This window comes from Mauremys reevesii, linkage group 9, assembly GCF_016161935.1.
Source record: "Mauremys reevesii isolate NIE-2019 linkage group 9, ASM1616193v1, whole genome shotgun sequence".
In the NCBI taxonomy this organism is placed as follows: Eukaryota; Metazoa; Chordata; order Testudines; family Geoemydidae; genus Mauremys; species Mauremys reevesii.
The window spans coordinates 5,375,733-5,390,021 of record NC_052631.1 but is presented as its reverse complement, the minus strand read 5'-3'; the positions used below and the strand labels follow the sequence as shown (position 1 = coordinate 5,390,021).

General features: G+C 42.2%; 1 protein-coding gene across 5 annotated transcripts in view; it reads right to left on the bottom strand.

Moving 5' to 3' along the window:
* LRCH3 (leucine rich repeats and calponin homology domain containing 3) overlaps positions 1-12,568 on the bottom strand; it is a 102,963-nt gene extending 90,395 nt beyond the window's left edge. For 4 of the 5 annotated variants that reach the window (XM_039487608.1, XM_039487609.1, XM_039487610.1 and 1 more), the window contains exon 1: positions 10,115-12,568. In XM_039487608.1, the coding sequence (XP_039343542.1) occupies positions 10,115-10,352 (238 nt within the window). In that variant the 5' untranslated portion in view covers positions 10,353-12,568. The remainder of the gene's footprint in view (positions 1-10,114) is intronic. The other variant, XM_039487607.1, reaches the window with a different exon arrangement.
* Positions 12,569-14,289: the final 1,721 nt, after the last annotated feature.

Sequence of the window (14,289 nt, the reverse complement as noted above, 5' to 3'; positions counted from 1 at the left end):
GGATATTAAAAAAAAGACTTGTCTACACTCTGCAAAGCTATTTTATAAAAAGAACACTGTATGATACCATTAAATGGCTTTGCTAAACATCTATAATTTAGAGAGCTAAAGAAATATTTTAACTCAATTTTTAGCCCACATAACCAAATTGTAAACCCTAAGACTCATTTATAGCATGAATGTTGATAATGTTTTACTTTTTACTATGGAGGCATGAACACCAATGGATAAAGGAGAAAGTATACTGTAAAGCCCATAACCTTCAAGTAAATACAAAGCTACAAATTCAAGTGGTTTGACTGATATCATAAAGCATGAAATTCCAGGATGATTAATTATTAAAGAGAGAAAAACCCCTGAAAAGAGTTACACCCTGTTAACTATCACATCCTGTTATTTTTAGCACATTCAATATAATTTGTAAAGTTTGCCATACACCTCTAATTCTTTACTGCTGTTTTCTTTTATTGAAGAAACCAATTACGTTGGCTTGAGTCTAGAGCTAAACCTAAACCATCAGTTTAAAATTACTTGCTTAAAATAATTTATTTTGCTAAATGGGAGCACATGGGAGCCAAGTCTGTCATCAGTAGAACACCACTGAATTCAACTCAGTTCAAAGAAACACTTCTCCATTTAAAGTCTCATTGGCCCAAAACCTAGAGCATACAAATTGTAAAACAATGTGCTGATCAGGAAACTTACAAAAGATCAACAGTAAATGGTTACAAAATAATGTAAATATTCAGAGATTAACTAACATAAATTTGCTACCTTCAAGCATAAATTCAATCGAAGAGGAAAGGGGGGAATATCTAGGGTGACCAGATAGCAAGTGTGAAAAATCAGGACAGGGTGAGGAGGGATAATAAGTGCCTATATAAGACAAAGCCCCTAATATCGAGACAGTCCCAATAATATTGGGATGTCTGATCACCATAGGAACATCCACACAACTTTGAGGCTTTCCACAAGCCAAGTATTACAGCCATCAGGAAACTAACCTATCATTTCCCAAAAGTAGAGAACAGAGAGACTATGGTGCACCAATGCCCATTCCCTGTCATTGCACAGGCTTGGATTTGGTGAGCTATACCCACATGAGCCTAGCATTTTGAACACAGTTTGAGTAGAGAGCCAGCACTTCTACCTCCTAATCTGAGCTCATCTGAACTGAACAGTATTATGAAATTAATATTCATGATATAATAACCCAAAGGAGTTTTACTTAAGCAATTATTTAATTTTAGTAGGATTATTACACTGGTTTTGTGGCTTTAAGAATAAATATTTTTGCCAACATTTCTTAACTACATGAGCCATACTGAGTTTCTCAAGACACTTTATATTTCATTAGATAATCTCAACTAAAATGTCAGCAACTGATAAAAATATGGTGAAGACAGCCTATAGAACAGCTGTAGAACAGAGCCAATTACATTAATCTGCCTCAGCATATGTAACCTTACAATGTATAGAAGTGTGTTTTGCTAATATTTTAGTCCTGTTTCTTGTATTACCAAAATATTATCTCACTTTGTTAATGGTATACAGTTTAAAAAGGTGGTCCGGACTCTGGACAGATTTTAGTGGATAGCTGGTCAACGGTTTGCAAGTAAAATTGCAAAAACACACTGGGACAGAGATTGCAATCACATGTGCAATCATATTGTGGGCCAGCGATTGTATGCAACTCCTTGGAGCGTTACCACAGCTCTTCCAGACATGAAAAACAGTGGAGGGAATGGGGGATTACTGAAGTGCCTGAGGAATGTAAACAGCTCCAGATAACAGTCCCTGGGGTGGTTTGCATATATTGGTTTAGGGCAGTCCCAGCGGATAGGGGCAAAGAACAAACTTGGGATTGGAGTATTCCTTTTGATCCAGAAAAGGAATAGGAGCATAGGCGGCAGGTTTGTATAATTTTTGGTGGGGCCCAAAATGGTGGTGCCCCCCCCCCACTCCCGCCCTGTAAGCCAATATAAAATGAAGCTACAACGCATCAGTGCCACAAGATTACAAGGTTGGAGAAGGGGTAGGGGGTTCCAGGGGCCAGTCAAGGGACAAGGAGCGGGGGGGTTGGATGGGGCAGAGGTTCGGAGGGGCAGTCAGGGGACAGGCAGCAATTGGATAGGCATGGGAGTCTAGGAGGTTTATCAGGGGACAGGTAGGAGGTGGGGTCCTGGGGGGAAGTTGGGTGGGGTCTCAGGAGGGGGCAGTTGGGGACAAGGAGAAGGGAGGCTTAGATAGGGGCTGGGGTCCCAAGGGGCAGTTAGGGGCAGTTGTCTCGGGAGTGGGTAACGGGGGACAAGGACCAGTGGTGCTTAGATAGGGGGTGGGGGTCCTGGGGGGCAGTTGGGGCAGGGGTCTGGGGAGGGGGCAATCAGCGGCCAGGGGCTGGGATTCAAAGGGCTCTGAGCTGCTGGCAGCCGCTGGGAGCCCTGAGCCCTTTAAATCCCAGCCGCCCCGGCTGGGATTCAAAGGGCTCTGGGCTCCCTGCCGCAGCGGGCAGCCCAGAGCCCTCTGATTCCCGGCCGCGGCTGGGATTTAAAAGGCTCTGGGCTCCCCGCAGCAGCGGGCAGCCCAGAGCCCTCTGATTCCCGGCCGCGGCTGGGATTTAAAGGGCTCTGGGCTCCCTGCCGCAGCGGGCAGCCCAAAGACCTCTGATTCCCGGCCGCGGCTGGGATTTAAAAGGCTCTGGGCTCCCCGCGGTTGCAGGCAGCCCAGAGCCCTCTGATTCCCAGCTCCGGCTGGGATTTAAAGGGCTCTGGGCTCCCCGCCGCAGCGGGCAGCCCAGAGCCCTCTGATTCCCTGCCGCGGCTGGGATTTAAAAGGCTCTGGGCTCCCCGCAGCAGCGGGCAGCCCAGAGCCCTCTGATTCCCGGCCGCGGCTGGGATTTAAAAGGCTCTGGGCTCCCCGCAGCAGCAGGCAGCCCAGAGCCCTCTGATTCCCGGCCGCGGCTGGAATTTAAAGGGGCGAAACCTAGCTCCAAATATTGGTGGAGCAGAGCCCCTGATTTTGAATATTCCTGGGGCTTTAGCTCCACGAGCCCATATAAGTTGGCGCCCATGAATAGGAGCTTTGGTCTTTTATCCTAAGAATCAAGGTAGCCTGCTGAGAAAAAGGTGTGAGACAACTTGTAGCTGCTACCCTACACTACTAGTCATAGCTCATGGAGAGAAAGCAAAGCAGAAGTGCTGGCTGCTAGGCAGACAGGCTTTCTGGGGAAATCACAGTAAACATAGACTGCAGCCTAAAACCAGAATGGAGTGGGGGACAAAGCCCTGTCTGGAGAGGGATGAAAATTAGATGCCCCAGACCTAAAAGGATTTCCTGGAATGGACCACGGAGGTGGGTCAAAGGTGCAGTTATCCTGAAACTGACACACATACATTACAGGCAAAGTTATTGTGAAGATAGAGGCAGAGTGACACTATCAATCTTGTTTCTGGAGTAGGTATGGTACTTGGAACGTATTTAATGCATTAACTGTCTTCCTTATGGCAAAGATTATACTGTTTTGTTGACTATTTCAAATCCTAGTAGATGTTGGAATCACTCACATATTTTCATTCTTTCCCCTTAAAGTTATCCCAGTGAGTGATATGGGTAATTGTGGCTCTTGTAAGATACAGCAAGTTCTCTTTTCTTTGATGTATTGAAGCCACTGGGAATGACTGGCCCTACCAAAGTCAGGGTTCATTTTGGTCAATTTCACAGCCGTAGGATTTTTAAAATAGTAAATTTTGTGATTTCAGCTATTTAAATCTGAAATTTCACAGTGTTGTAATAGTAGGGATCCTGACCCAAAAAGGAGTTGTGGGGGGTTGCGGTACTGCTACCCTTATTTCTGCTCTGCTGCTGGTGGCATCCCTGCCTTCAGAGCTGGACAGCTGGAGAGCAAGGGCTTCTGGCCAGGAGCCAAGCTTTTGGATGCAGAGCCACCGCCAGTAGCACCGCAGAAGGAAGGATGGCATGGTATGGTACTGCCAGCCTTATTTCTGTGCTGCTGCCTGCAGAACGGGGCCCTCAGTCAACAGCTGCCACTCTCCAGCTGCCCACCTCTGAAGGCAGCATAGAAGTAAGGGTGGCAATACCATAATGCCCCTAAAATAACCTTGCGCCCCCCTCTGCAACTCTCTTTTGGGTCAAGACCCCCAATTTGAGAAACGCTGGTCTCCCCAGTGAAATCTGTATAGCTTAGGGTAAAAGCACACAGAAGACCAAATTTCACAGGGGGAGACCAGATTTCACGGTGTGTGGAGTTTTTCATAGCCATGAATTTGGTAGGGCCCTACCTATGTACTATGGATTGTGATGCCACCATTGACAACTACGGTGACCAGACAGCAAATGTGAAAAATCGGGACGGGGTGGGGGTAATAGGAGCCTATATAAGAAAAAGACCCAAAAATCAGGACTGTCCCTATAAAATCAGGACATCTGGTCACCCTAGTGACAACATGCAAGTCTCCTTTTCATGTGACCCAGATGGTTTGTTGTCCTATATACATATATATGCTCATCAGATAAAATGGAGATGATGCTGGCTGGGGGGGGGAGGGGAGAGAGATCTGGAGATAACAGAGATAGTGCTTGCACCGTTAATACGGTAATAATTTACATCAATAAGGTTTGTAATTTTTGAGGATTGCTGTACCCCAACTGAATTCCAGAAGGCTTGGACTGGCTGCAGTTCCTTTCTTCATCTGTACTTGGCATGCCAATTGCCACCACATCTTCTTTCATGGATGTGAACCTTACCAATACCATCTATGTCTTTGTGATCACCAGACTGGATTATTGCAATATGTTCTATCCCAGTGATTCTCAAAGTTTTATATTGGTGACCCCTTTTACACAGCAAGCCTCTGAGTGCAACTCCCTTTATAAATTAAAACATTTCTTTTTATATTTAACACTATTATAAATGCTGGAGGTGAAAGAGGGTTTGTGGGTGGAGGCTGACAGCTTACGACCCCCCATGTAATAACTTCTTGACCCCACCGCGAGTTTGAGAACGCCTGTTCTATCTCCTCTTGAAAATCTAGGCAAACTGTGACAAATAGGGTGTTTAATTTCATCTTTAATTAGATTTTAAATTTTTTTGCGGCAGACTTTTACTATCTGATCATCAGTTGTACATTGCCTAACACAAAATAACTAATCCTGATTAAAATACAAAAACACAAACACACTTTTGCTTCAAACATTTCAATAGTTTGCTCCTCAGTTCTGGGTACAAATCAAAGTGTTGATTTTGATCTTTAAAGCCTTATGTAGGTCATAGATACCTGAAAGACCACCACTCCCTACTGCCACACCAGCTGGGACTAGCTAACAAGCTCTCAGTAACAGTACTAAATTTGAACCTCTGGTGGCAAATGACCTTTGGACTCAGAATATGGTTCTCTCACTGGTCCAAAACAGAAATATGTTAGCTTTCAGAACATGGTGAAATTTTACCTGTTTATTTAGTGTTTTTACAGGAGGTAAGTTAGATCTGACAGGTGTTTTGTACTTATTATTGTTCTGGGAGCAGGTTGGGGATGTTACCTACACTTAAAAACAAATGTGCAACTGCACTAATTTGTTGATTTAAGGAATAAATCAGTTGTTGACTGCACGATGCTAAATTAATTTGTTTGATTAAAGGTGCACCGTCAACTTGAAAGTCACTTTTCTACATGAAAGTTTTGTACCTACTAGTTACAAGTAATATTCAAGACTGCTGTATCTGAAAAGTTAGAAAAAAGGATTTTTTTTTTCCAATTTGTTTACACTGTGTGTTGTCAGCTTTACAGTTTTATTGACGACCAATTTCACTTCCTGCCTCATGCAGTAGTATGACAACTACCGCACTGTTCTGAGGGGAGCTTGTGTACCTGCAGGAGATATTACTAGTAACAGCAGCAGCAAGGCTGCATTGTGCACAGAAAAGAATGGTAGAGTATAAGGATGTGTCTGTGCATGATTGTAGTTGCTGCTCTTCTCAACATCAGAAGAGAACAGAAAAACCCTAGTTATTTTTCAAGTAAAATATAATCTACAAATGCTGTTTACACTGTGCTATCAGAAGCTTGATTTTTTTTTAAAATTAGTCTCAGGAATTCTATTAATAGTTTCCAGTTAATAAAAAAATTGAGTCTTAAGGTAACAGATACATTTTATAAATTAAATAAAAAAGTAAATAATGGAAGCATTAATCTTGCTTAAAACCATATCAATCTACACTGACAGTTTTCATTGTTATTGTTTTGAGTCTCACCAAAAATACCGTCTGATGTGATTTAGATACTGAAGTTCCTCATGCAATTAAGGACCTGGTATGGTACTGTTTCACGTTCACTTTGAAACCATACTACTAAATGCTTGGCTTAGAAGAAACTCCCTCGTCTGCTCATATGCCACATATCTTCCTTCTCCAAATCTTTTCTTAAAATCCACTTAGCTCAACTTTCCACCACTAAATTAACTGCAATGTTATCTGCTACCATTTTTGCACTTCATTCTTTAATCATCTGTACTGAAACTATCTAATTTAGGTTTCAGTTCTGCTGAGATTTATGCACATGCTCAGGGCTTCACATTTTCAGCCCCTTGAGGCAGGGACCTTGCTAAATTATGTTTTGAAAATGGCATGCAAAATTATGGTGCTTTACAAATTAGTAACATAATACGTTCAATGACACTTCTTATTACTTGTGTCATTACACATGTAGTTTGGGCATGACCCGCAGTTACTTCTATGGTAAGATAAAACTTCTTGAACAATCACTGAAAGACAATATGTTATTGGGTTTACACAGTATATTAAGAATCTCAGAGTGTAAAAATGTTTATTCTTTATAAGTAAATAGGAACATCTGCTTTCAATTTAATCCCCAAAAACCTCTCAAACTACTGGTGAGAAGGACCCATGTTTATTCTGTGGTAGCACAACATCTCTTTTGGAAAAGTTATTAAATGTTACAAACAAACAAACAATATGGTAGGGTAGCAGTCTCAAAATATCTTTACATTAAGTATTGTTTTAATACATAAAACAGTGAGAGTAAATTTAACCAAAGTAGTATTGTGCCATCACATCCATTATTTATTTGTGGCTTACTTTTGGATATTAGGAAATGAAATGTTAACTGCCTGAGTATAGCTGGTCTTGGAACTGCTTGAAAGCAGGTACAGTAATGAAATTTATTAACTTCTGTTTCCACAGTGTTTTTTAGCTCAAGACTTGGTGTGAATCACGACTGCATTTACTACACTAACATGAAACCACTATGGCATTCACCCAATCCAGGAACAGAATTGGGAAATATAATGAATTCATAGTTTTATATGAACTGCATCTACTGTTCTAATTAACACAGCTTGAGAAACAACAGGGTTTTAGAAAGTGAAATAGGGAGTCAAGGTTTCACAGAACCTTGCTTTTTGCAAAGTACAGCAGTAGTAACATACATTTGTTTTATGACTTCTTCCCCTTTACAGTATAAAAATACCAATTTCAAGACTTACATTGATTATCCAAGTAAATTTGATCTTACATCTGTACTCTCTCTATCCTAAGACTCCCCCTACTGACCCCAACTCCTTTTTTAGGTTCATTTGTCATATCAGATCTTGCAGTCAAGGCCACTGAACCTGTGAAGATTTAGGCCTGGCCTATACACAGTTTTTGTATGGTATAACCATGTCAGGGGTCCGTTTTTTTAAAACCAATATAGTTATACTAGTATGACCCGTAGCATGGATGCAGTCATAGCAACAGAAGTGTTTTATACTGGTATAGATTATTCCCCTTCCAATATGGTAATAAGTTATACCAGTATAACTGCATCCATACTAGGCAGGTTTACTGCTTTTATCTATTTCAATATAGTGAAAGTCAAACTTTTGTGCAGACAAGCCCATACACATGTACGTATCTTTATACAATGTGAGTAGTCTAGTCCTATTGACTTTGATGGGACTATTAACTGCACATAGAGTTACGTACATGCGTACGTTTGTTCAGGATTGGGGGCCTTAGCTGTAAATCTTCAAGGTACAAGATTGTCTTTTTTAGGTACGTGGAGCTCCTAGCACACTATGGGCACTATATATAAGTAGACGCCACATGATTGTAATAGAATTAAGTACAACATTTCACTCAAAAGAAATTGATGTGAGACAGAAGAGAGAGAAGTTGAAATAAATCTATGCTGAGAGCACAATTGATATCATACAGGTGTTCCTAACATCTGAATATTTTTCTCCCATACTCAAGCCTCATCCAAAACAAAGAATCATCATAAAATATGCTCCACCAAAAATGGAATCAGAAACCTGTACTGGTCTTCCCGAATTAGATTTAAGCACAGTTTTTCACTCGGGGAAAAAGGAAGATACACAGCTTTCCATTCACTATTTAGAAAGTTTCATTGCTCATTGTTATGACAATGCATGAAGTGTATGGTGTGCGTTGCTATTTATTAGAATCATAGATTATTAGGGTTGGAAAGGACCTCAGGAGATCATTTAGTTGGTTCTTGAACAATTACAATGCAAATATTAATCACAATAGAGGGGAACATTTGTGGAAACAAGAATTCCCATAATTGTTTTTAAAAGTACAATAAATGAACAGCACTTTAAACAATAAAAAGGACAACCCCTTCACAGATTTTTCAACCTTATTCATTAACTGCATTTATACATACAGACTAGACAACTGAGCATTCATTCTCTGATTATATTTACATACTCTTCTGTACAAGATTGTTCCTTATTATGGTATGAATAAAACATTTTATCTGTTCATTGAAGTATATTAATTAAACAAGCCAGATTTTTCCTGAGCAGTATGGCTTTTTTATTACTATCTGTAATCATCCTTAATGATTTTTTCTCAAATACGACATGGCATACAGAATATAAAGTTAAACCATATAAAGAGGGCTTCAACTCAGAAAGATTTAAATAAACTAACATCCTGTCAACACAGCCATACACTTGTGGACATACTTGATAGATTTGGAAGCTATTTAAAATAAAACACAGTACAGTTTATTTTTAGCTAGTGTCCTTGGAACCAAGGCACTACAAACTAATTTACACAGAAATGAGAAAGAGATTAGCTCAAATATCAACAATGAACACAAATGAATACATAAAAGAATTTGAAGTTGAACACTAATAGCTAATCTTGGAAGGCTTCAGCCATGCTATGACACTGTTTATACAACCAGACAGTAAAATAAATGTTGGGAAAATTCCCTCTGTACAATGCTTTAATAAAACACAAGTTCTACGTTCCAGGCAATAACTTCATAAGCATTCCTTACATAATATTCCTTGATATCCCTTTCCCATCCAATATTTTCATTATTTTATCCCAAAAACACATGTAAAAGACAAACATTTCGGCCTGAAAAGGTTTTGCCTCTGGCTACAAGTAACATCTAAGATTACTGTAACTGAGAGAACAGAGCAAGAAGTATTTTATAGGTACTTTATTGAACACGTTTGACAGTGTTGTCAGTGTGAATCTTTCCCACAGCCAGCGAAAGCTTTTTTTTTTAAAGCAACGTGTGATTATAAAACCACAATACTCAGCAGTGGGACTCAGCGGACCTGTTGCTACTTTAGTCCAGACACTACTTCCTTAATCGGTATATCATATAATTTTAAGATTAGCTTTAATACATTTTTTAAATCTAGCCCATTAAAAAGGGAAACCCACGCCTTGAAAAATAAAGGCAAGGCAAGCCAGACACCGCTGGTGAGCCTGACAACTCATCGGGCTGGCAAGATACTCCTGGCTGCTCCAAGCCAACTCGCCCCCATCCTGCCTCGAGGGTGTAAAGCCAGACGGGGGGAGCGGCTCGAGGGCTGGAGTAGGCAAAGCAGCTCATCTACTCCGAAGTGACTTCGGAGCGAGCCGCGCCCCTGCTCCAGAGCCCGGCCCGGCCCGCGCCCCGGGCTCCCCGCACTGAGCCGGCGGCTGGGCCAGCAGCCCCGGCTCGCGGGCCGCGCCCGGGCGGGCGGCGCTGGGGGGGCGGGGGTGTGGCGCGCGGAAGATGGCCGTTACGGTCCCGCACACAGCGGCGCCCCCCTCCCGCCCCGCGCTCACCGGCCTGCGTGGTGTCGCTCAGGTCGTGGTTGGCGGCGCTGCCCCGCGGATAGTCCCGCAGCTTCCTGCCGCTCAGGCTCAGGGAGCCGCTCACCGCCGCCTCCTCCAGGGCCCGGTCCAGGGAACGGCTCCACGAACCCGGCCCACAGGGACCCGCGGGAGGCCCACACGCAGCCGGGCTCCCGGCCGGCATCATCCCCGAGCCGCTCTCCACGGACACCAGCACCACGGCCGCCATTTCCCCCCCTGCCGCCGCCGCCACAGAGCTCCGGCTCCTCTGGGCAGTGCGCAGGCGCGGAGCCCGGGGAAGGGGAAACGAGAGCGCATGCTCGGAGGGCGAGGGCGGAGTCCACTACACAGGGACTGACAGCATGAAGCGGGCATGCGCGGCTGGAGAAGCATCAAGCCTCTGCTCTCTAGGCACTGCAGGGTAGTAGGCTCCTTGGGCTCTGCTCCCATCCCCCTCAGCGAGTGGCAGAGGAGCCCCACCTTCCTCCTCCCTGAGACACGGGGGATGACCAGATGTCCCAATTTTAGAGGGACAGTCCTGGGTTGGGGGGCTTTTTCTTATAGAGGCACCTATTACCTCCCACCCCACTCCTGATCTTTTACACTTGCTATCTGGTCACCCTAGCCCCAGGGAACCTGTCTGCCCCCTCCCCCCCAGAATGGAACCTGGGGGGACCAACAGCCAGGATGCAGCTGCCTGAGCAGGCCTAGTCCACTGCACTCTTCTGTCTCCTCAAGCTTAGAGGCCTCCATAAGACTGCTGCTGCAGAGGGCCCTAACGAAATAAGCCCTGCAATTAACCATTGAACGAAACACATAAGAGGCCATTTCACCCCTCTCACCACTCTTCGGACAGGCTGGCTGCATAGAGTACAGATAAGCAAGGGTAACCAAATCAGAGAAGCTTAAGTCTTAAATAGAAACTGAGGTGCTAACATGCACTCCTGCCTCCACGGTTGGGTCCTAGACATAAAACCTATAATGCTTATGCCCTAATCCAGGAGTGGTGCTGTCAGTGCAGTTCTCCCGTCATAAAAACACTCAGACATACTCACCCATTTTGATTCAGGGCTGGTCTACACTTCACATTCAAATTAACCTAGCTACACTGCTGAGACATGAGAATTACTCCAGCAACCTAGCTACTGCCCTTTGCAGAGGGGGTTACCTACAGCAATGGAAAGGGTTGTTCAGTATAGAAAGCCTCTTCATGAGGGTGCTAGAGAAGTATAGTTGCAGCTGTAATGTACATTAATTTAACAATGAGGTTTTATATAGATTTAGGCCACAAAGTATTTGAGTCGTAGGCTAGATTTTCAACAAGTATAAACAGGTACAGCTCCACTGGACTCAGCACAGCTCTGCTGGTTTACAGCAGCTGTTTTTAATGCTAGTATTCACCTGCAGGGCTTCTACACTTAGTAGATATGAACATGCTACACCAGAGATTGTGGGTTTTGCACTAGGCTGCTCTCTGAGGCCACAGCTCAGAATCTTTGCTGGATTCTTTGCCAAACACTACAAAAAACTTACTGTCCTTATATGGCTGCAGTTATTTTTGGAATTGCAAATTTAATGCAACTCTAGTGGAGAAGTGATTACATATCCCTTTATTCACAGGCAAAGATTTCTGCCCAGGTTTTGATATGGAAAAGCAACAGACGTTAGTTTAGTTTGATGCAGATCCTAAACCTTTCCTCTATCAATGTTAAAATCCAATGGTCATTGTCATTCTAACCCTTTTAAAAAAAAAAGGGGGGGTGGTGGAAAAGAGGATAAGTTTCAACACATACTTGTTTAGCACCTATAGGATCTGCAAGTAACTTCTTCCACTGATCACTAATGATATTTGGTCCACAAGCTATAAAAAAATATTGGGGGGGGCAGTTCAGGTGAGGCAAAGGCATTGGATTAGGTTACTTAAGCAGTGTCAACACATCCTCCCAGACTGCTTCTTATTGATGGGAATTCTGAATGTGAATAAGGTGTGTTGCTTTGTGAACTAGGGATAAAAGAAAAAAAAATGTTTGAAAGGGTTGCACTTAAGGTCTACCCCAGTCACCAGTCAAAAATAAAAGACTCACTCCAGCACTGTAATTTGAGATGTCTGCACAAAAGCTCACCTTGATCTTTCAGGAAGGACAGATGTTATTTTGCAGTAAAAACCAGTGCACATGTCTCGTTGGATAATATCTGAACAAGCTCATCATTCAGGCTTTAGCTGGTAATGGAAAAGCAGGGAATTTAGATAATCCAGGGGCCTGGCCAGGTACTCACCACGGTTGAAATTTTGTCAATCATATCTAAAGGCTATGTTTTGTCTACAGCAGGAATTAAAAGTGGCAGTTTTATTGCAAATCTAATCTCCTGCTGGCATCTCACTGAAAAGTGACCTCATTTGAGACTGAAGGGGAATCTGTCAGGGACAAACACACTGATCCTGTACTACTGGTTTAGATTAAAGTTTATATTCTGATTAGTGAACCATACTAAAGCAACATGAAAAGTTGTTTATGTGCAGATGGATCTTCAGCTGGCAGTGTGTCACAGACTACATCACTTTTCAGTTAAATGGTACTTGCTAAGAGAAGGCTCAAAAACGTCAGTTTTAATTAACGTATTCATCAAATGAAATTCATAGTTCACACAATACAGCAGCAGGAAGTGCTGGTCACATCTCAGGATGTAGGCTGACTCAAGAGTGCAGATTTCTTTATGTTAAATGTTTCAAGGAACATACAGAAGGTTAAGAGCTACAGTTAACAAGAACTGAATTCTCCCTTATGCGATATTCGAAATCTGCATAGTTTATCAATGTACTGACCAAAGGTTTATAAGCAGGCACAAAATGTGAAACCTGTAACATTTTATTTAAAAAAAAAAACAAGCTTCAGAATAGATCCAAATGTAGTAACTTCTCCAAAAAAAAAAAAAATATCAAAAGGTACAGTGTAAAGCCATCTCTCTCATTAAATACAAACTAGCTTTTCATGATGCATTGCATCAATGTTTTGCATCTGTGTTGCATCCTGGTACACAGGAAATGTATGCACTGAAACAGGATGACTAACACCACATTACCTAAAATCTAACAGAGGGACTTTTTTCAACAAAATTTCTACTGGTAATTTAAAAAACCTTAACACCCATGAAATGTAATTAAATTTTTGCTAGGTACGTTTTCAAAGTTAAAAATAAAGGGTTAAGTACTGAACAGTGTCAAGGATGCATTTTGACTTTAAAACTGCTATATGAAAGAAAGTCCTTCCACTGTCAAATGTTCTCAATGTTAACTCTTGGGTAAACAACTTGTTTACTCGGAATTTCAGAAAAAGTGCAAAGAAACCAGTTTTTAAAAAATTGAATCCATAGTCTAAGCAAGAGAGTATTAAAACTACTTTGCACCATAGGCATTTGTGGATGCAGCAAGCCAACAATTCCTTTTATCTGGCTATATCTAAGTCCAATTGCTATGAAACAGTTGAAAATCCACTAGCTCGTGGACTTAAAGGTAATTTTACCTGTACAATTTTGAACAGGTGCTTTGTTTCCATTAAGGGTGTGAATGCACAAATGAGGATGCTCCAATTTGGCAGTCATCCTACAGATAATTATGCACATGCATAACTTTTACACATGCTAGCAGTCTCATTGAAGCCAGTGGGATTACTCTTGTACATAAAGTTGAGCATGTGCTTACGTGTCTGCAAAATGTGGGCCACTTATCCCAGCAATTCTTCCCCAGCTTCAATGTCACTCAAGATATTTGACTTTACTTCAGATCAGGCTCATCCTTGATTTCTCTTTGGTATAGACAAAGAAGTGTCATTTAATAGTTTACCTGTGTGGCTGCTTCTTAAAAGACTGAGGAAACCCTTTAGGGGCAAGGTATACGACATTAAAATCCAGAGTCTGGGAGGGTTAGGAAACTTAGCATATTACCCTTTCTTATATGAAAGTCAGTATTTACCCTTATAAAAGGGACACCAAACACAAAAATATTGCATTAAATTTGTGAAAATCCAAAAAAGGAATAGAAGGGTATAGTTTAAACAAAATGCAAGAGAAAGTTCCATTTACCGAGGAGGCAGATACAACATGAGCAGTTGCGTACAAGCTTCTCCCATACTGCCCAACCCTGACTTGGAGGGACCACTTTTAAGGAT